General features: G+C 34.2%; 2 protein-coding genes and 1 long non-coding RNA gene across 6 annotated transcripts in view; 2 read left to right on the top strand and 1 right to left on the bottom strand.

The window, feature by feature from the left end:
- LOC117100136 overlaps positions 1-840 on the bottom strand; it is a 2063-nt gene extending 1223 nt beyond the window's left edge. Inside the window, exon 1 of the long non-coding RNA XR_004444076.1 lies at positions 706-840. This is a non-coding gene — a long non-coding RNA (uncharacterized LOC117100136). The remainder of the gene's footprint in view (positions 1-705) is intronic.
- Positions 841-938: 98 nt separating this feature from the next.
- LOC117100124 (jmjC domain-containing protein C-like) lies at positions 939-8985 on the top strand. Of its 4 annotated transcripts, none has more exons than XM_033239707.1 (10): positions 939-1021; positions 1661-2126; positions 2306-2369; positions 2768-2890; positions 4232-4374; positions 4689-4877; positions 5593-5722; positions 6221-6280; positions 6653-6736; positions 7068-8985. In XM_033239707.1, exons 2-10 carry the CDS (start codon positions 1675-1677, stop codon positions 7128-7130), a joined length of 1308 nt encoding a protein of 435 aa, XP_033095598.1. In that variant the 5' UTR covers positions 939-1021; positions 1661-1674; the 3' UTR covers positions 7131-8985. The 4 variants fall into 4 exon arrangements, with proteins under 4 accessions (XP_033095598.1, XP_033095595.1, XP_033095596.1 ...); XM_033239704.1 differs by having other exon boundaries at positions 6650-6736; XM_033239705.1 differs by having other exon boundaries at positions 963-1089; positions 6650-6736.
- Positions 8986-9091: 106 nt separating this feature from the next.
- On the top strand, positions 9092-21180 carry LOC117100129 (MOB kinase activator 3B-like). The gene is made up of 7 exons (XM_033239711.1): positions 9092-9248; positions 16377-16527; positions 17004-17097; positions 17287-17445; positions 19064-19119; positions 20066-20184; positions 20726-21180. Exons 1-7 carry the CDS (start codon positions 9216-9218, stop codon positions 20753-20755), a joined length of 642 nt encoding a protein of 213 aa, XP_033095602.1. The 5' UTR covers positions 9092-9215; the 3' UTR covers positions 20756-21180.
- Positions 21181-22580: the final 1400 nt, after the last annotated feature.

Here is a 22580-nt window from a genome sequence, read left to right as displayed (position 1 = left end):
GAACACACTGAGAGTTGTGAAGGTTTTAACTTGGACTTCATGACATCATATGACTGCCGAAATTGCTTCTAAACAATCTCTTATAGAGTCCTTATTATTTGAAAATACTGATATTATTTATTATCAATTCGATGTTCTAATAAAGAACGAAACATAGAATCTGTTCAGGACATACCACAAATGCTATTAACAGGTACAATATCAGGGTGGACCCATTGTTCGCGTAAATTCAAATAATGTAGACCCATTTTATTAAAAGTAAACCATTTTACCCATTTACGGAAAAATATGAAAAATCTGGACCCATTTTCATAAAATTTTACCCATTTTAGGCTAAATTATAAGAAATTTGGACCCATTTTCATAAAATTTTACCCATTTTAGGCTAAATTATAAGAAATTTGGACCCATTTTTCAAAATGAGGACTCATTTATGCATGAAACTGCATTAAATTTGGACCCATTTTTAAAAATGTAGCCAAACTATTCGGGAAAAATCCCCAAAAATACAATTATAATTCAAAGCAAACATTTTTTAACTTAGCCTATTAGAGCTCTAGTAGGCATTTGTTTTCGTTGGAGTTTTTCTTTTTACTTATACAGTAAAAAATCTGATTATACTCTAATGATAAAGTATAGGCCTAGTCATATTAAATTTAGCTGTCTCTTATACACATCTAGATGTGTATAAGAGACAGAACCTACCGCGTGCAGCAGGCATGTTTTCGGAAGTAAATACCATTTTATACACATGCGCAGATCGATTCGCCAGCAGCGAGTCATCGCCAGCAGCGAGTCGCCAGCACCGAGATGTCACTGCAGCAAAACACTACTGCCTCCTGTTGATCGCCGATACTACGTTCGGAATCGTTCGGGGAACATGTCGATCTCTACCGGCGCGGCGCGTCATATCCGGTCCAGGGGTCAAACTTGTTTTTATGCATGATTATGACCAGTACTGCAACAGACATGACTAGTGCACAACATAATACAGGCGTAAACCTTTAATGTGCAGAAGAAGGCATGTAAATGAAATTTAAGGGACGTAGGCCCTAAGTGGTGCTGAGTAGGCCTAGTTGTTTTTGTTAGGTGAAATCCGCTCTTCCTATTTGTTTTCTTAAGTCAGAACACAGTCTTCTTCCCATGTGTATTTGATGAGAATATGATGGGCTAGGCGGGAGGCCCGCAGCGCTAGTAAGTTAGTTAAGTTAGGTCCCTCTAGCTAGGGTAGGCCCGGGCGGGAACCAGTCAATTCGCCCCCCCCCCCACCTATCAAGTTTTCCCCTTGCAATCAGGCCCCCTTACAAACTCGGCCCTTAGTTTAGCAAACTTTCCCCTTACAGACTCGCCCCCCCTCCCCTAACAATCTCAAGATAACAACATAACATGATGTGTGAAAATGGGGAAAATAACAACATAGCATGATGTATAGTCTATAGATATGTAAAATTTAGTTTAGTGCAATAAAATAGATTTCAAAAATTTTGACATTCCAGCATGTTTTGGACATTTTCTCTGAAAAACGATTTGCGACAAGTGACTAGTTTGGCTTGTCTTTGCCAACATAACTGTAACAAAAAGCAAGCCTTATTTTATAGTTTGTCCAGCACGATGCAAACCTACGAAAGTATTGATTTTGTTGTCATGTTTTCTTTTTTAGATTCATTTTTTAATATGCTACATAGAAGTATCATCAGAATAGCTCTTATTTGCATATTTACCTGTAAATGTGTCAGCAGTAAAGACCATGAGCAAACAAGTGGTTCAATACTAGACTCGGCAGACAGCAAGCCAGGGCACCTCAGGCCACTTGGTAGTCAAAAACAGAAGCACCCAGTAGATGTAGTTAATCATTTTTTGTCACCAAGTGAATTCTTCGCAAATTATGTTTATGCATCAAAACCAGTCATTTTTAAAGGAGTTGCTAAAACAGCCAATGCTTTCAAATTTTGGACTGATGCCTACCTAGCCAACTTGCCTGAGTCATCATCAACCAATGTCGATGTTGAATTTAACAAAAAAGAGAACAGAACAGACCCATCAACGACAATGTCTGTAAAAGAATTTTTTAATAGATACAAAAATGAAGATATATATTTAGTCACAGATGTACCATCATACCTAAGGTAAAGTATTAATGTAGTTAATATTAACAATTCTAAGGCAAAAAATATTGCTGAGTTGCTCAAAAAGTTAGAATTTTAAAGTGAAGGTTGGTAGGTAAGGATTTTTTACAGATTTTGTTTTTCGTAAATGTATTTTATGATATAAAACTTATTTAAAAATTTGCTTATTTTGGTTTTAGAAAAGATGTTCCCATTCCTAAGAGTCTTATTTGCAAAGATGTTCTTAAAAAATTAGCAGCTACAGTAAGTTGACTGACATAAGTATAATGACAAATCTAACAAATTGTTTGTTTATATAAGTAGTAACAATGAAAATAGTTTCATTTAAATAATTTTTGCTACTTTTTAATTTTTTTTTTATTTTTTAAATTTTATTATTAATTAATACCATTCTTATATAGTGATAATAATATATCATTGTAATCATCATCCTCATCGATAATAATTATTATTATTCATTTGATTTGACAAATTTACAATTCACTTACTGTATTTTGTAACTTGATGCATTATTTATTTATTTTTTAAAATTTTCTTTCCATTTATGTTTTTCAAATATCATTTTCTTCTGTCTCCTTCTCTTTCCTTCCATTTCATATTACACCATATTTTATTGCTATTATTTTTTATTATTTTTTCAGGTAATGTGGATAAGCAATGGGGGAACTAAATCAGTCTTGCACAACGATGACGTTGACAACATTAATTGTTTATTTAGTGGCAAAAAAGAAATTCTTTTTATTGATTTCAAGTATAGAGAATATGTGAGTATTTTTGTCTAATATTTTATTGTCAAGAATTCGAGTCTTAAAGGAAACAACTTTGAAAGGTTCACTTTGTATGTTTTAAAGAACATTCTACGTTGACTGCCACTGAAACGCATGTAGATCGTGTCTTGAGAGCTACTGTATGCAGCATCAAAGCCAATGGCACAGTTCTACATTGACTGCCACTGAAACGCATGTAGATCGCGTCTTGAGAGCTACTTTATGCAGCATCAAAGCCAATGGCACACCAGAGTGCTCAAATTAATTACGTTTGAACAGGGTGACTGCCAGACCTTTTTTTAAGGTTCCTTCCTGTGTGCCAAAACAAGTTTACATGTACAAAACATACTTTTTTGAAATTTTATCTAGTCATCAATATTTTGTGTCTAATAAATTGGCAGGAATATATTAGGGGGTGAGTATACTCGTCGACGGCACTGTGATAGCACTTTGTATTGACTATGTGAAGTGCGAGTCATCTTGTCCACTTTTTGCATGGGTTGGTATATGTTCAAAGGGCACCCTCACTTGTGCTGCTCTAGCGTACTACCGGCAACATAATACAACAAACATACGTACGTCATTTGTACGTTATTGTCTAGGTGTATCTTCCCCGAACTACCAGCCGTTGAGTCTGTGGTTCTACAATGTATGACAAAGAAGTTATAATAAACGCTAGAATGTTACCCCAATTTTGACGAGTATACTTGTCCCTGGCACCCTCAGCAACACCCTGTGGGCGTCTATACTCAACGCTGGCACCCAACTTGTTAACTGCTTAGATTACTTTTGGTTTTTTTTTTGTATATATAGTGCAAAAGCAAACAATAGCTAATTCAGGAGTCACTAATCAAGAGAGTCCGGATTAGGCTAATCAAGTGGTTCGCTGCTGCTCAGATAATAAACATACAAATTTAAAAGTGCAACACAATTGTAAATTACAAGATTAAAGACTGAAGGAAGGTTCTGTCCAGTGTTGACATTTTAGCATGAGGCATGGCTACAGCATGATCGGGCATGGATGAGCTAGCCCGAGTTGTTCTGCAGGATGTGTATAGACTTGGTAGCAAAGCCTGGTAATCTCTAGGACAGTGACTGGTGTGCATTTTGTAAAGCAATGTGACAGCAGCGACCTCCCTTCTATGTTGGAGACTAGTAATGGCCAGTTCCCTACAGGCAATTGCACAATCAATTTCAATAATTCGGAGAGCTTTCTGCTCAAATACAAGCCAGCCAAAAACTGAAAAACAGGTTCGAAAAGCTCATCACTGCTACTGATGTGTAGTGTTCCAACTTCTAATAGGCTGCTTCACAACTTCATTTCATCTTGCTTTGCAGGTTATTCTTGACCATTTTGAAGGTGGGTATTCAAGTGTGGATGTAGATAAAGTAGACTTTACCAAGTATCCTGGTTTATCTCAAGTTGAGTTTCATTATGCAGAGATGACATCTGGAGACTGCATCTTTATACCGTATAAATGGTGAGCTTTCGTAAAGAAAATTTTATGTAAATTTAATTTTAATGTAGTTTAATATTACATTATGTATTTTTAATTGTTAAAATTTATGTGGTGGCATCTGCTATGGTGAGGATGACAATGATAAATATTATGGTAAATATTTAAAGTTTTTTTATTCTATAGTGCTGATATTGTAATTATTTCCCCTCTATATTACCTCCTATCACGTGATAGCTCCAGCTATTTCCTCCTCACTTCCCATGTAGAGCCCTCACCTTCCCATCTAAATTCTACATACCATACTGTTCATATATTCTATATATTCTGTGACTTAGGTTTCATCAGGTGAACTCGTATGAGAGGAATATAGCTGTAAATCTGTGGTGGGAACATGATGGCAAGATTTTACCAACTCCGGAAAATTGTGGGTCAACAGTTCAAGAAATGTCATTGGCTGATGTTGATATGAAGGACGAGGAAAAAGTTGAAACAGATGATGAAGAAGAACTCATATATGAGCCTTTGTAAGTTAATAATAATAGACTACACAATCTTTGAAAGGATTTAATTTACTGATTGTATGTTACTATATTATTCCAACATCCTAATTTTCTCCCTTTCTCCCTTGGAGGTGCAATATTGGCTTACTTTTTATCTAAATGCTGCAAGATTTACACTGCCAAATGTGGGTTTCTTTGCAAATTGGATGCTCGTGTGATAGTGATTTACTTACCTATCAGGCCCTTGGGCCCTGAGGTGGTACGGAAAACCTGCTCATTACTGGTGGGGATCTTTCCTATCGTACCATTCAACCTTATTTCTGCTCCTCCTGTTATACTCCTACTTTTGGAGTCTTTGGGAGATTTTCCCTACCAGAACCACAACCATCCACATTAGAATTGGTTTAGACTTTTTTATCTTAATGATCATTTCCGGAATGTCAATCAAATTTATGTATAGTTCGATCAGCGGTTTATTGCTATAAAACATGTGCACATCTCACAAACACACGTTTACATAGAAGTAACATTGTCATTTTGCAGTGGTGGGACTTTTCGCAGAAAGGTCTATTGCTCTTGTTTAGTGGTAGAAACTGCCCAGAGTAAGCCCTCAAGTTGGCCTACCATTTGCAAACATTTTAAGATGACTAAAAGACTACCTCCATTTTGGGGGTTTTAAAAGAAAGTTAAGTGTGATTATTATTGATTTCTTTTATGTTTGATTCCATTTTCATTACAGGCAAGACATTATGACATCTGTGTTGGAAGGAGACCAGTTCATCTTGCCTAGTTTAATTTTATTTACCAAGATCCACCCAAGACTGAAGGACTTAACATGGAGTGAAGAATGTGACAGACTTGTAGAGAAGGTAACTTTATAATTTTAGCATTTCCTCTGTAGTGAATATGCTCATCTTTCCAATATTTCTTGATTTTTGTCAATGCCAAAGATATCTCCATGCTCTAAAGCCTAAAGTACACAATTTTTAGTGTTCTCCAATCTAATAAATGAATTTTTTCTCCATTTACCAGAATCCTTTTAAGTCTCTCCTTTTAAAAAAATATAATTGATAAGAGAATGCATTAATATATATTAAATGATCCATTTGCTCCCTATGCGATCAGTATAAATGTATTCAGTTCAGTTCTGTTCCTCCCACTGATGCCAGTTGCATCCCAAAGGCAGTCTTCTAGCATCCAAAAACATGCTGGGTCCAACTGTTGATTGAACTCCTTGGCTGGGTTAGCTTCTCAGTTTGTCCTGGATCAGACTGAAGGAAAGAGTATTTGTCATAATAAAGCAAGATTTGATAGCAAATATATGTACATTTACTTTTATACATCAACTTGTGTCTTACTTTTACCAGGTTTTCCTTATAATGGACGGTAATAGTGATGGTATTCTTCAGAAGGACGACATAGCTGAAGTGAGTCTGAAATACTATTTTGGTTGCTATATTTTAAAAACGTTTATCAGTATTATATAAATTTAATTATCATTACTATAAAAATCTATCATTTATTTATTATTTATATTATCTTTATCATTCACCATTATAATATTTTCTATGTTTGGGCTGAGTTTATAGCCAAGATGGGCTTATATCCAATGAGCTATGGTACAAAATCATGAGAATAACAAACCAACTGTTGAACCCACCAAATAGACATGACATGACAAAGCAAGCCCAGTTGTGACATCATAGTGCGGGAACACTAAGAGCATCTATACATCTAACGCATGCAATGCTATTAATATATTTCACATAAATACATTTGTATTTTTTATTTACCAGCAGATTGAATCTATAGAGAATGAAGTTGTATTTCATCTGTCTATTTTACAAGATATTATGCTTCTGGAGATTGGTCAACAGAGAAGGGTAAAGTCATTTGTTTATTTCAGTCATTGTATGTTATTGGTATTCAGTAGAATATCCAACTGGGTTTTATTTGGTTGCTTCAACCCCTTTTTCTTAAGAAGTTCCAAAAAACTACACTTTATTTGCACACTCTTACTTTTTCAGGGGACAAATTTAATTTACTTGAAGTTGACTTTGGGTATTGTATATTAAATTTAAATTAAATTAATATTATGTTCAATTGTTTTCGTACAAATATTTAGTTTAAATAAAGTGAAATGAGATTTAGATATGGTTTTTTTTTAAATGAATGTTATTCTTTTAAATGAATGTTATTCTTTTTATATTTCAGAAGGAACTGTTGCAGTATTCCGAAGAAGTGAAATTAGACCGTATGATAAAGAATGAGCTTTAGAAATCCATCAAAAATACAACATTCTAATACAATCATTTTGAAATATTATTTAAATTTCACATTTTTTAGCTTTTCATGTTGTGTATTTTCTTGTATGTACTTTACTTTATATATTTTTTTTTTGCTCCTTTATAAGGATTTTTAGAAATAAGTGAAAAATAAATTAAAAATTAACATTATTTATAAAAAAAAATAATATATTTGTATGAAATTTATTTAAAATATGTATAATATTTGGTCTTGCATGTTTAGTTGTTAGTTTTGTAGTAGCTTGTGCTAACAGACTTCTAAGTGCTTCATATTATTACTCCAACCATTGGATCAGACACATATGGAATATTTTTGCTCTTCTTTACACTGCACTGATGTTGTTTTAATGTTTTTTATGTGACCATTCTAGACACTTTTATGTGTACATGCAGCCTAAATTTCAAGCAATGTTTTTACTACGTTTGACGATAAATTATATTGAATTGAATTAGAACACATTCTCAGCCCGTCTGGAAGAATTCCATAATGTTGCAGTTAAGTGTATTTGTGTGAACCTTCCATGTACCAACATGGAAGGTTTAAACACAAATAATGTTATTGCACATTTTCAATATCAAAACCTTGAACTTGCTTATACATTCCAAAAATGTTTATGATTGAACTAAACTAAAGAAATGCTATTCTTGACCAAATACAGTATGAGAAATAGGAATAAAGTGCATACCCAAGTTGTCGAGGTGTTGGGCTGGGAAGGAAGGCCCTCAGTGTCAAAATTTGACAATGATGATTACAACTCAGTCCACACAGTCACTATCAAATTTTATGCGACAAAAAACTGATATGCCCATATTTGGATGTAATTATGACATCATGCCCATATATGGGCATATCACACAAATTTGTCACATAAAATTTGATAGTGTGAACGAAACTATATACATGTCAGGTTGTAAAGATGCAATAAAGGTTCACTTGGGTAACTTACCTGGAATTTACTACAAAATGTTTTTATAATAAGTATTTATGAATATTGTAGATTCCATGTTATTAGATAAAGTATTTTTGCACTTATATGCTAAATATAGCGTAATATATATATTAAATCTGAATACTAAAGTCAGGTTGTCTTAAGTATGTATTTTTTGTTGTTAATAAAAATTAAATATTTAATAACAGATAACAGAATTTCCTCGCTCCGTCGGACAATGGACCCCCATTGTCAGATTCCACAAGAGGTTGTCAAGACTTTCTTCTTTGACTTGAACCCCCTTCAGAAAATTTCTGAAACCATGACTTGTGGAACAAGTCTTTAGATAAAGAAAACCGATGTTCTAAATTTTATGTAACAATTGTTCATTACTTGCTGTTCCCAGTCATCTGTCTTTTCTACGAGTTTATCAGATACTGTATAGGTAGTGTACACAACAGGCTTGTATGTGTGGGTTATTATTATTATTATTAAAGAACCCAGTACATCATTTGTTGCATGCAGTGGACAGATTAATATAGTGTAGCTATTATTAACCATAGCTCCGCTGTAATAAGTCAGTTGTGCGAAAGAAAGTCTTGGGGTTTAGATTTGCACCTATACCATATTATGTCTCTTTGAATGGTCTAATGGTATGATTCCTTTCTTAATGCTATTGACAAGTTCGCAGGTTCAAATGCTGTTAGAGAAATTTTTTTCATACAACTGATAAAGGTACTTTTCATTGAGGGCTATGCTTCAATTATAACATCTTTTTTTTCCACTTATACATGTCAGTGTAGAACAGTTAACTTTTTTTTCAGGTGTTTTCAACAAAGTTTTGATATATTTGTCAGGGTTCACAATAAGAATTAAAACTAGTGCAACCATCATGAATATTGGTTTTGCAGTGTTTTTTTTTTCTCACCAGAAAATTTTGCCCTAAATTTAATTTGCCTAAGAAAAATATACATAAAATGCACCAACGGCGTTCCATACAAAAATAGCGCCCTCAACGTTTGCTTCTACCAAAAAAAACAAGCGTAGGGGAAGTTTGCCGAACCTGTAGAAAATTTGTGAGCGAAGAAAGAAGTACAAAATATACTTTATATACAAGAGGTTAAATCATGGATTTCGGTAAATTTTTCTCAAAAGAGAAAGTAAGTAAATACTTAAACTACATATAGCATAGTATAGGTATACATAAATATTATATTGTGTGTCTGTTGAATATGAATAATCTTCTGTTACCAAAAAGTAGGGCTAGGCCTAGGGAGTCCTGTTATATTTTTATACCACACTGTGACTGTGACCACTACTGGTAGTGGTACTTCGTAGTGTAGCCTGCCTAGCCTAAACATAAGCATATGTCCTTGTGCGACCTATTAGCTTAATATGTTGAATATAAATCTGAGCCTAGGCATAGTGTTAATTGTTTGTATAGAGCTTTAAATCTGAATCTTTCCAGCTGTAACAAATCAACTAAAAGTCTAAAAAGAGATGGTGTATGAAACTCTGGTGCACCCCCATCCCTGGGGCCTCACTTGTATACCAACCTAACGGGGGCGTGCAGCAGCCATACCAAGACATGAGACACTTGCGCTACCTATTTACTGAAAATTATTAGGGACTAAAACTACCATTTACCAAAATTCAGTGTCGGTTGGACTCCTATTACGGCCATGTAACCTACCAATTTAAAATTGTACTGTTCCCGATGGCGAATAAGACCGCGGTTCTCTCTGTAATTCGCGATCCTTACTGTTCGTGGCTATGTATCAATGGTAGGTTTAGCACGGAGGTTAGCAAAAAATCTTATCATAACATCGTGTGAAAAATTATGCGACTTTGATGGACGGGGCAGTGACTTTAACTACTAAATTTACCTGGTATTTCCCACACCTGTGCTACCAAGTCCTCGCAAATATACTGTATACATGCTGAAACTCTTCCATAAATTCCCATGCTTGTGCTACCAAGTCCTCAAAAATGAGTCCAGCCCAATAAAAACAACTACCTTCATTCGCTCTATCCATGGACCACTCCTGAATGGAATTTGCTCCCCAACAGCATTACAAGTGTCCCTACATTGGCCACCTTCAAGTCCCAACTTGACAGGCATCGACATTGACATGCTTACTAAGACTGTGCATCTAAAAATATAATTTGCAACCAATTGCAGCGACAGCGTTACCTGCACGTAATAGCCATAGCCATGGCGGTTGTGCAGTAGCTGACAGATACAGGTAGAAATGGAGTTGTTTGTGCGGTGGTTTGTATTTCTTAGTTTGTATATTGTGTGTTAAGAAAGACTTTGGCTATTGGAGGCCTACAGTATATAATAATTCAGCCAAACATTTACAACATAACATTTAACAATTAAAAAAAACAAAAGATTATCGAACAAATTGGACAATCAATAAATTTTTCAATAACTAAATTGGCTAGGATTGATGATTTATAATATGATGGACACTACCTCAAAAGCACATAAACTCAGTTTTAGGAAACAAATTTTTTTCCCTATTTGTTGTCTTGACTTGAAGTGCTGCGACCACTCTAGAAGAGGTCAAGACTCGATAAAAGTTGGCTATGCACTGTGCAGTCTGGGAATATGCTTGAATACCCAAATGTGCAAACCCAGGAAGCCCAGAATACCGAGTATTGTTGTTATGTAACACACCCGGGGCCATGTGGCTGTTTGACATCCAGTTCAGAGGGTTTCTTTCCTTCCCTTTTTTAAATTTTTTTAAAATTTCTCTACCTTTAATACATATATAAAAAAATACAACATTGACATGGTAGGCAGAGCGGAACAAGTACAAGTACGGGTTGTTATTACATTAAATTTACGTTAGACTTATGAACCTAAAACTAGAAGCAATAAATACTAATAAAAATAAACATATTCGAAAACATAACATAAGTCTGAAATAAATTTTACAAAATAAATAAGTATTTGAAATTATCCATGTACTGTATGGTTTTATATGTCTGCCACAACTGAACATTAGTTACTAAAAAAAATGATTATACCGTACTACTACAGGTAGAGTATAGAGTACACACTAGACTAATGTTTGTTTTCCCTACTTTTAAACCTATACACCTCTGAGGGTTGTACAATAGTACTTTAAATGAGTATTGAGTATTTTAATACTACTACAGCATACAAAAGGTGTTGCCACAAGTCAAAGTATAGGGTGAATGTTTGTATTCGAAGATACAGGAAGTGTTATCATGTCATGCTGGTAGTCATTCAGTGAAGTTTAGTTTGCTATCATTCAGGCATGAGTAACTTCTATTGTACGACATCCAGGACAATGATTTTTAATCAGGACAACTCACTTTTTGGCTGAATTCTTGTCCCTTGGCAACCTAAGTTTGTCATTTATTGAGAAATTGTTGTGAAAGAAAAATTGAGCCAATAATCTTATACTGTCCTGTTTTTATACTTCACTAAACTATTAGACCCTACTGTATCGTAAATAAACCAATAATTTTTTGATTCATCTATTCCATAAAAGCTACATATGTTCAACATCAAAGTGATTTTCTTTCATACTGGTAGTTTTCTACACCAGATAGGCCTACTATATTATGTGATTAGATACAGTACATAATTTTTACCAAATCCAAACATGTTAAAATGGAAATATTTTATGGTATTTCAGTCCTAATTCTAGTGAATATTAGAAGCCTACAGTGGTTTTATTGTTGTAGTAGGTCATAGTTAAAGGTTTAGGCTCAAGATTAAAGGGAAGATGAATACTTTAGAATCCAGTCACTATCTGGAATATAAGTACAACGCTGTTTCATTGTGATACCCTCATGTTTGTATAGAAGTTGCAAATGCTGATTAATACAGTCAATACTGTAGATGATTGTTTGTTAATTCTGTTTTAATTACAGTATTAATTGCTCAAAATTTAAAATGATAGTCAAATGTTATACTGTTATAAGCACTAGTGGTGCATTATTTATGTTAGACTTAATATAATAGCATCCAAATCATGTACTATTTAACATTAAAATATAGTTTTTTCATGTGAACGTGAATTCCTCGATCATTGCTATAATTTCGTAACTTACTATTTTTGAAAAGGAAGTAGTAAGATACAATCAATGTTGTACCCAACCTATGGAGACGAGTAAACATAACATGCTTTATACTCAAACGCTATACTGAATATACAAAAATATACTCTTCCTTTTCTCCAACACCCAATATATCAAAACTAAGGTTATACTTTACATTATTGAATTGAATAATTTAGTTATAAATTATATTATAGCCTGTGCATTTATTTAAATATGTACTTTATTGCTATAAATTACATATATGCTGTGCATTTATTGAAAAAGATTCAATACTGTATGTTCCGTGTTGGATATTCAAATTTTAAAAGATAATACTCTTAAAAGATAATCCATGAAGAAACTGCAGGCTGCTCAGCAGGTAAAGTTTTCCATAAACCTGTGGATTTTTTTTTCTCTGAAATTTCAATGCCATCCTGTTGGTAGACATGATCACTAAGTACAGTATTCTTCAACATTTCCTGTCTGTTTCGCTGCAACCCTACACCACCTGAGGTGAAATCCTGGTCAAAGGTCATTGATCTTTAACTTGACCTTCTATGATGACAATGCCTGACCTTACAGGTATCTTTCTATTTTGAGAGGATGTAATATGCAACATGATTTCAAGAGTCTTTCCAACTGATAGTAAATCCACATGATTTTGGTATAGGGAAAAACACCACCAAAAGTGATAAAGATGATTTTGACAATACGGACAATATGTTTTCATCATCAACAGATGGTAAAATTCTATAATAAAAATAGGCTCTGGTGGGCAGGAGGGTGTCTACTGCTTGATGTATTGATTTTTGGTTTTTTTTGGCTACTTTTAAAACAATCCACACTTTCTGTTTTGGCAATTCACATGAATAAACTGTACAAGAAGTAACAGAATGTTGACTTTTTATGTTCTTTCTGAGAATGGCCGTCATAATATTGGTGCTGCTTCAAACGGCACGCTCGTCTATGGTTCCAGAGGTGGATCAAGTCTTCTCGGATAAGGACTATAAAACGTAGGCCCAGTATACACATGGCTCATGCGAAAAACAGTGTAAAGAACCCAGTAAATCTGTCGAGACGAGTAGGGGGTTACCCTGGTGTGCTGGTCCATAAAGCCCCTAACGAAGGTCCCAATGAAAAACAACGTCGCTCCTTGATAGCTAACATTGTCTATTTAACATCACAATAATTCATTATTAGACCTATAGTTGTTTTTTGAATTGTGCTCCACAAATCTCAGCCGATACCTCGAATAACTCGTTAACGTCTCGTATCTATTGTCGTGATGTCATGGCTCACTGGCTCACACCAATTTAACCTCCTTGCTCACACACTTGTGATGTCTCGCACTTGTGATCAAATAACACGCTGGCTCGCACTTTGGCAACACTCTTTGGCAGTCAACTCGCCCCTAGAAAACCCGCCCTTGGAAACTTGCCCCATAAAAAAATGTACACTTCCTAGACCATGCAGTCTTCAAAATAAAAATTGTAACCTTTGGTAATTAACTACATTTTCCACATACATAGAAATTTTTGAAACTTTATTAAAAAAAACCTAAACCATAATTCACCACTATAGACACTTTTTGACAAAAATGAAAAATTACAGAAGTGTTCTAATACAGACAATGGGTCGTGTCTCATATTATTTGTTATATTTTTATTATTCATTATTTTCACTTGACTCGCATAAATAATTTTGTTCGAAGAACATTAATATGCAATTGTACTTCGCAGCACTTCACTTGCAATTTCTAGTACAGGTTATATTATATAGAGGAGCACCTTGGAACACAAGGTGTTGAGGTGCTTATCTGCTTAGTAGTACTGCACTGCATTACTTTACATTTAAACAGGAAGTAAAAAGGGAAATAGTTACAAGCTGCTGTGGTTTCCTTTTCCCTCCTAGATGAAAATTTAGAAGCCAAGCCCTTGGAAGTCATCCTTGCAATATCATCCCATTTATCACACTCTGGTTATTCTACCAAAGGACAATTACCTTAAAGGGGCAGGTGTTTCCCTGATTTATGAAATGAAAGTGAAAGTAGAATTTAAAAAAATAAATGGTTATGTAACCAATTTTAAAAAAAATGCATTACATTAATGTAAATCATTAAATTATGATTTAATAATAATTATTAATTTTATGGATACATTGTTTAACGTTTTAGCAAGGGTTTAAAAATTAAATGAATATTATAAAAAAAAGTTAAGAGAAACAAGAAGAGTACATCTATATATTAATTCTGCTAATCACCACCGCGTACTTTCACCTATCTCCTCTGTAACCGCTTGCAGTAATGTGCTCATATCTCATACACTGGGGCTTCTATATGTCACGACCACATTCCGCTACTTTTCAAGGCTGGATACTGGATAACAACGAAAAACCACCGAAAATCAGTACCTGCTTCACCATTTGGCAAGTTGCTTATGACACGTAAATACAATTAATCCCATCTATTCTGTACTGCAATGCTTAGGTCTAAAAATTATCGAGGCAGGCCGTAAAAGAACCAGTCTATGTTTTGTAGCTTAATTACGTCACCGTGCAGTCAACAAAATGACAAGCATGTTCCCGTACCTCTTCGGAGTACCCATTGCATTAATACTGGATATTGTATTTTTATGGCTCAAAAGAGCACCAATAAATGGCATGTTTTAGAAATCCATCAGGTAAAAATAAGATACACCTGGGCACAAGCCATGATATAACCTTGGCCTAACCATACCGGCTAGCCCTACACAGGCCTAGGCCCTAGGCATAGGTAGGCTCTGGCACAGGCCTAGGCTAGCCTATGATGTCAATGAAAGATAGGCCTAGACCTAGGACCAACCTGTAGGTTCAGGTTTAGTTAGCATACCTAGGGCCTATCCTCTATCTCTGGAATCGATTTGGATAGTGCATTAAGATAGATAGCGACACTAAAGTTCAGGGTCAAGCCAGCTCCCCCAATCAATACCTTGAATTTACATAAACACGTTGAGACAGTGTTTATCTACGGGTTCTTTTGAATGTTAGTAGTTCGGATACATAGCCTTACATGCATCCACCTGGATTCAAGAGAAACACTTCTCTCATGCCCAACTAGACTAGGCCTACTAATTGCTTTACTTTCACTTCGAGAGTGTAGCCCAAAACAACAGGGGAAGATCCAGTAAGGGAGAGGGACGTCACAGGGAAAGGTTGCCACTAATTTAAAAAAAATTACAATGCAATATATGTGATGTTCACTTATTAAATTATTCTGAAACTGTTGTGGTCTGGACCTCTTATTTGTAAAAATCCCTCCCTGGGCCCCCTCTTTTAAAAATTTCTGGAACTGGTACTGATACCATAACTGTGACAAGATTCTCTAGTTAACTTGATTCTGTAGGCAGACGCTCCTTCATGGTTCTTATCTAGGTAGCATTCTACTATCCTCATATAACTATTATTTGCTAGTTAAAAAGTGTACGCGGATGTAAGGACAGGGTTAAAATGTGTTGCAAAACAAGGAAGTACTTTAGTCAAAATAATCATTACACTGTGATTACAATGCAAAATAGAATTCTGCAATGTTGGAATTTAATGGATTATTGCCAACGATGAAACATGAAATTTTAAACCTTCTATATGGTCTATACTGCTATACATTATTACGGTTTACTTTGCTTTATAGTGTTTCAATTACTGTATATTATGACAGTACTGTATATTGCTTGCCAAAAATATTTTCTCAAATTAGAAGCTTTTTTTTCAATTCAATTTATTTCACATAATGGTACTGGTACTTGTAGCCATCTGATTTCAGACATTCGGCAGCCATTGACATACAATGCATATTGTAAATAATAAAGACAAATATCTTATAGTAAGCAGGTTAATGTCTGGAGATAGCATATAAGCCTGATACAGTACAACCAGAAAAATAATGAAGCTTGGTAATTAATCTTGATAAGAGCAGGGATATATTTTATGGTGGATGGGGCCACCCAGTCTAAAGCTAATTTCATGGCCCTTCAGCCATCTTCATTAACCTCCCTTCCCATTCTTAAAATCTACTCTTATTATTTAGAGTTTACCAATCTTATCACCCACCCACCCCTAAAATGTATACCTGCCACCCACCCTTAGATTTTTATAGCTACAACTCTGTAAGAGTATTCAATGCTATACTACATTATGGTAGAAAATTAGATAGAACATTTATTTTTCCTTTAAAGACTTTCAGGCCGAAGAAAAAGTTTCAGCAAGGGACTATGCGATATGAGCTTCACAAAAAAGCAGAGGCTTCACTCAACTCGGGCCTAGATTTAAAGAGCTGTGTTTCTTTACCTGCAGAGGAGGACTTTAATGATTGGATGGCAGTACATGGTGAGTTGTAGTATGTTGCATCATGGAGCTATAAATCAATAGCTCTATGGTTAGGCCCAATAAAAAAAATTATTAGTTTATCACCCTCGCCGCTTACATGTCTTCTTTGGTACTGAAAATTTTTTTTTTTTTTTAAATTTGCTTTTTTTTTTAAAGGTCATTTTATGGTTGAATTCGACTCTACTTTCATTTTTTCAATATTGACTCATGTTATGTCAAATTATGCTAGAATACTTGTAACCTCCTGGCCTTGGGTATCACCACATGCCGCAAAATACAATTTAAGCGAGCTCATTAAGCCAAATATATCTAATGTTGCCTCTCTCAACTTCGTACTCTCATACTCTCTCATACTGTAGGATGGGTGTAGTATGGCCTGTTGCTTTCCAAAAGGAAGTTAGAACTGATATGCTGAGAAGTTAAAATGCTTAAGTTCTATGTGCTTGCCCATTAATCATTTCTATTTTTATTTTCAGTTGTTGATTTCTTTAATCGTATTAATCTGATCTACGGGACAATATGCGACTACTGCACAGATGAATCATGTCCTATTATGTCAGGAGGCCCCAAGTAAGTCAGTTGTCACTCAAATTTTATTTGACAAAATGTGACATACCTAAATATGGTCATGTTGACATCTCAGCAAGGCCATATATAGGCACATCATGACTATATATGGACATGCAACAGAGCTTTAGGAAGATTTTTATTTAAGAATGTAATCTGCAGTTATTATTTCATTCTATGTGGTTATTACAGGTATGAATACATGTGGTGCGATGGCAATAAATATAAGAAACCAACCAAATTACCAGCCAACAAATACATAGCAAATCTGATGGACTGGATCGAGACTATCATCAATGATGAGAGTGTGTTCCCAGTTAGTCAAGGTAAGCAAGCTCCTAAATCATTTTGGTTATTTTTAAAATAAATTTTTATTTCTTTTACATCAAACAGCATGTGCTCATCGTAATCATTTTACCATTAACAAAATAGTTGCATTATTTGACTGGGGCTCTGCCTGTGTACAAAATTACTCCTACACATAAAAATAAAGCTCCTACTGGGAGCATAGTCTTTTTTTAGATCTTTCTAAATAATGTCCTACATTAAGCTTTAAAAAAATAACCCATCCATCCATGCTTCCTGTGTTGGCAATTCATAACTGTACAAGAAGAAGATTGTTGACTCTGGTCTAGCCAAGTCATGGCATATTTCGGAGGCTTATGTTTGGTTATGATGCAGTGATATCCAAAAATTTCTCTATTTAAATTTTAAACTTTCAAAACCGGATTTACTCTCATAACTTACAAGTGAGATGATAACTAAGTGTGTACAGCCCCCACAGGGGCAGTTAACACAAAAGCTATATAAAAGAACACTGTAGTTAAACTAGCTATCTCCTGATGTAATGACTAATTCATAATGCACTATGCTTGTTTATATGTTGTGGCAGTTGTTAAAAGGATTGTAAGCTAGTGATTTATTTGCAATCAAATCAAATATATACAAATATTATTATACATAGAAACCTTTCCAGGTTAGTAAGAGAAACTCGAATATTAATAATTAGAAACGTCCATTGCTTTGTATTTGAATGTTAGCAACATTCCTTGATTTATTATATTTTAATTTATTACTTGCATGGCTCTATGTTGGTGTCAATATCATTAACATCAACTCTGGTTTGAGACCCTACTTGCTAAGGTTTTGGTTAGTTGAATTAAGTCTTCACTTCTTAAGTAAAACTAGAGGTCCAGTTTATATATCTGACTCTGAACCCATTGCATTTTTCAGAAGGGTAGATGTTACCCCTATGCTCTAATTCATTTGAGGCCCTGTCGAGGAATGACATTAACGTACATTAATAAACTATGTGCCTGTCTTTGGCTGTTACAATAGTACCACATGTCGCCCTCTCCCATTCCCCCTCAATGATGCTATAAGTTATAGTTTATTCTCCTACATTTATTTTTATTAAATATATTTTTAATCGATCAAGTGGAATCATAGTTTGACCTCATTTCATTCAGTTCTTAAGGAAATTAGAGAAATAATCAATATAAATAAAATATAGTTCAGGAAAAGCTAAAGTAAAAACATCACTATTTAACTTTGTCTGACATCCTAGTAGTCAGAAAGTCTCTATGTGGTGTCTGCATCAAGTCAAGGATATAACATGATGCATAAATGCTTTAAAAAAATTAAATAAAATTAAATAACTGGTTGCATACTGTGTATAATGGATTCTGTAACCAGTGACCAAAAAAAATTACTTATACTTTCCATCCCATTGAAAAAATGAATTACTAAAAATTTTAACTATTTATTTGATGGTGCTGACAAATGTGCAGTACACAATTTACCACAGTTTATTCCAATTAATAATGTTGGCATTTGACTTGCAGATTATTATATTAAATACCTTTGTTGTGGTACACTATACCAGCATTGTTGTATAATATATTTTAATAAAATTTTATGTTCATTGTTTGTTCCGCATTACTATGAAACAAACTGCTTACACTTTAAGTGACTCAGCCAACAGCATAAACTTAACTATTGGATTATTACAATGGTTCTATAGAAGTAGAACCTGACTTCATTTTTTGTATGGTTTAATTAATCTATAACTTTATGCCTGTTACAAAATTAAAATTTCTTAACCTCCACAATTAAGCCAAACACAATTAATATAATCAGTTGTTTCTCTGATGAATTATTTTATGTTTGTTTTTCATGATCTAAACTAGTAATTAAATCAATATTTTTTATTAGTTTAAATGTTTGGTTATCCAAAAGAAATACTGTATAAAAATAAAACACTAGTTTTGTATTATAATTTACTAATGATGGTATAAACATCATATAAACTGATTTTATACATTCAATGTTATATTGAATAGTTTTAAATGTGTCCACTCTTCCTAGAACATGTGACACTGCAAATTATGGACCTTTTTATTTCAATTTTAAGTTTTACCTTCAACTAAGGTACATCTCTTCATTCCTATTTCAAAAATTCATTCTTATTCCGCTAGTCAGGCCTTTTCAGTTCATATTCCTATATACATGCTTACAAAAAGACAAATCACTATCTATTATTTGGTCCCAAATAGTGACTTTCACTTCCTTTAACCTATTAAATCTATTGCTCATCTCAATTTAAAGTTTTTTGTTTATAGACTGTTTCATTAACTGTTATCTGTTCCACTTGGCTTAGCTTGCAGTGTTGATTTCTATTTGTGCATGTTTTACACTCTCTTATAATCTTTTTTTTTTTTTTTTTTAATAGTTCCAGGACCATATTACGAGCTTATTCCTCTTTAGTATTCTGTTTACTCATGTTTACAAGCTTTGCCACTGCTTCTTTTGATTTGTTTACTTGTTCTGTGCTTGGGTTAGGCAATGATCACGGCTGCTTTTCGGTTGTGAGGTGCCTAAATATGTGGGGTGCAGCGCTTCGTATTTGCAAAGAAAGGCGCTTTACAAATGTTCTGATTGGATTGGATTGGATTATTGGTTAACTGACAAGTGTATAATAATGTGTATGTTTGTTCACTACAGGAAGCACATATCAACACATGTTACAAGCACTACTACTACTTCATCGTGGAGTTCAAATTGGTTGACAGGAAGGAACTCGAGCCATTGGTACGTACACTTGATTCATATATAAAGTCATTTGGCAACAAACAGAAATTGAAGTTAAGATGTAGATTAAAATATTGCCTATATGCTAGTTTATTATTAACTGGATGGTGCTAAATGCCTTTTGAATTTCACATTTGTAAAAAATTTTTCTGTATATTCTTTATGTACCAGTGCTTCCTTGGAAACCAGTGCTAGTCGCTGAATGGATGCCCCCCCCCCCTTCCCGGTTAAAGAAAGCTTAAATACATTAGATAAAACACAAATGTTTCATTTATATGATGAGATTTAATTAGCCAGTATTTTTTAAGTAAGTAATCAAGAATTACAATCCTATGCAAAGACACACTATGTCTAGTATCTTAAGTTTAGCTCTTGGTAGCCTAACTATTCAAGAGTCGGTTTAGGGTTGCTCTCTCAGTCATACATAAATAGGACATCACACACCAATTAAAAGTGAAAAGGTGCATATTTTAAGCCCTCTCACATTCAGACAAACTATTGCTAGCATTTACTTTAAAATTATTTTCCATTGCTATTATAGAAGGATCTTACTGAACGTATCTGTCACTGAGGAAGCTCCAATCAGGAATTTCCACCTCTCCGGGATTGTCACCGTCATCTTAATAAGTGTGCTGATCTGAATCCAAGGAATGAGGGCCGTACCTCAGGGAATCGGTCTAAGCCACGAAAGGGGTTCTTGTATCTTGATGTGCCACATGACATGGTGGCATCAAATAAGGGAACATAGCTGTTTATTTTGGGACACAGTTTTTTCTAAGGATTAGTGCATGGTGACGAGCAAGTGGATAAGCTAAGTAATGGTTTTAAAGAAGTGACAATTGAAAAAACTTTTGTATTGTGAATTAATGCCGTAGTTCCTTGGATTTAATCTCACCCCCTTGAACTTGAAACTAGGTTGACTTTTGGGTGGTGTAGAGAGCCTACAACCTTAGCTAGGCTAAACGTTCTAGTAGGCCCACATACAATAGGGAGGAATATATCCTAACTAGCATTTTAAAACACATGGTTTTATTCGTAGGCCTACAGTTGTACACCTAGGCCACATCGTCCGTTTATAACATATGTTTATTGAGTGTTATGCATGTATTAGGTCAAAGGTCACCATAAATTTAACCCAACCTTAATTTTACGAATTCCCTGATTTACGTACGCCCTCCGGTCCCGTACCGTGCGTAAAATCAAGGTTCTACTTTACACAGGTGGAGCATGACAATTACTAAAACAGTTAAGGAGTGGGCTTACTGGTAGAACATTTTGCAAGGACATTAATAAGAGTTAAGGTAGGCTTATACCCCCTGAACTACTGTACTTTTATTTGATAAGAAATAAAAAATTACACCATTTTAATAAGCTCATTTCCAGATATATAGCAAAAATTGTCTATTTTGATTGTGTTTGTGATCACAATCTTTACTTGCAGTGATATAAATGTATGATTCTGTGTGATTTTGGGAAGCAAATCACCAATGAGATGAGTTTTCAGCATTTTAAGTTAGGTTTACCACTTAAAGTGCTGTACAGCACCTAATATTTAGCATGGGTCAACAGATTGTAATTTTCTCTTGACAACACTATTGTGCCAAATTCATCATACCCAGTTTTAAATAATGTTTAAACATGTAATCCAATTTTAATGTATGAATACTTCTAATGCATAAACAAATTGTGCAAATTTTTAGCATCGCTATGAACAATAACATGGCTTTAAAATCACAATACTCGGAAATATTCAATTTGTAAGAGAATTAATATATGTTAAGTTATGTGATAAATATTTTTGGAGAAAAATATATTTGTATCCTTTAGGGTTCAAACCCAAAACTTAACTGTGAACCTAAGCTAATATGCTTCCTCATGTTTTCTTATAGAAGATGTATTGCAAAATAAATATTTTTTGATAAATAACTCTGCTTCTCCATATCCCAATTTAAGTAACATGTTAGTATATGATAAAAGTAAACTAAAATTTTTAATATGCATTTTCCTCCTAAATATAAGGTGGTAATAAATTTCCTAAGCAATTATTAAACAGAAATGTCTTTAAATAAGTTTTCATCAAAGGATGGAAAGTCAGAATTATTCCACTTATTTGCTGTAGCAACCTGGGAGGATCTAGTAATTGTTATTTGGGATGTTTTTCTCTGTTTAATGTGCGATGGTTTATCCTAACAATCAGTGTATTGAGCCTATCATTACAGCCAATCATAAGAAAGAGATCTTAGGATGTTGACATTTTCAACTGACTTAGAACAATATACTGTATTGTGATATGAAAAGCAGGATTTTGTTATTTAAGTAGGCATTGAATAATAAATTAATTGTAAAGAGAAGCAGTTCAAATATGAAATTGTTTAGCATATAAGTAAAAGTATACT

This window comes from Anneissia japonica, unplaced genomic scaffold (genome assembly GCF_011630105.1).
Source record: "Anneissia japonica isolate Jap-2015-1 unplaced genomic scaffold, ASM1163010v1 scaffold241_len727266_cov204, whole genome shotgun sequence".
NCBI classification, from domain to species: Eukaryota; Metazoa; Echinodermata; class Crinoidea; order Comatulida; family Comatulidae; genus Anneissia; species Anneissia japonica.
The sequence above is the reverse complement of the archived record's forward strand: the minus strand, read 5'-3'. Positions and strand labels throughout refer to the sequence as shown.

Coding starts and splice junctions, on each gene's coding strand:
- LOC117100124 (XM_033239704.1), top strand. CDS start 1,675: ATGCTACATAGAAGTATCATCAGAATAGCTCTTATTTGCATATTTACC. Junction 2,891..4,231: donor ATTTCAAGTATAGAGAATAT/GTGAGTATTTTT, acceptor CTTGCTTTGCAG/GTTATTCTTGACCATTTTGA. Junction 4,375..4,688: donor ATCTTTATACCGTATAAATG/GTGAGCTTTCGT, acceptor TCTGTGACTTAG/GTTTCATCAGGTGAACTCGT.
- LOC117100129 (XM_033239711.1), top strand. CDS start 9,216: ATGGATTTCGGTAAATTTTTCTCAAAAGAGAAA. Junction 19,120..20,065: donor ATTACAATGGTTCTATAGAA/GTAGAACCTGAC, acceptor TTAACTGACAAG/TGTATAATAATGTGTATGTT. Junction 20,185..20,725: donor GGAAGGAACTCGAGCCATTG/GTACGTACACTT, acceptor TTGCTATTATAG/AAGGATCTTACTGAACGTAT.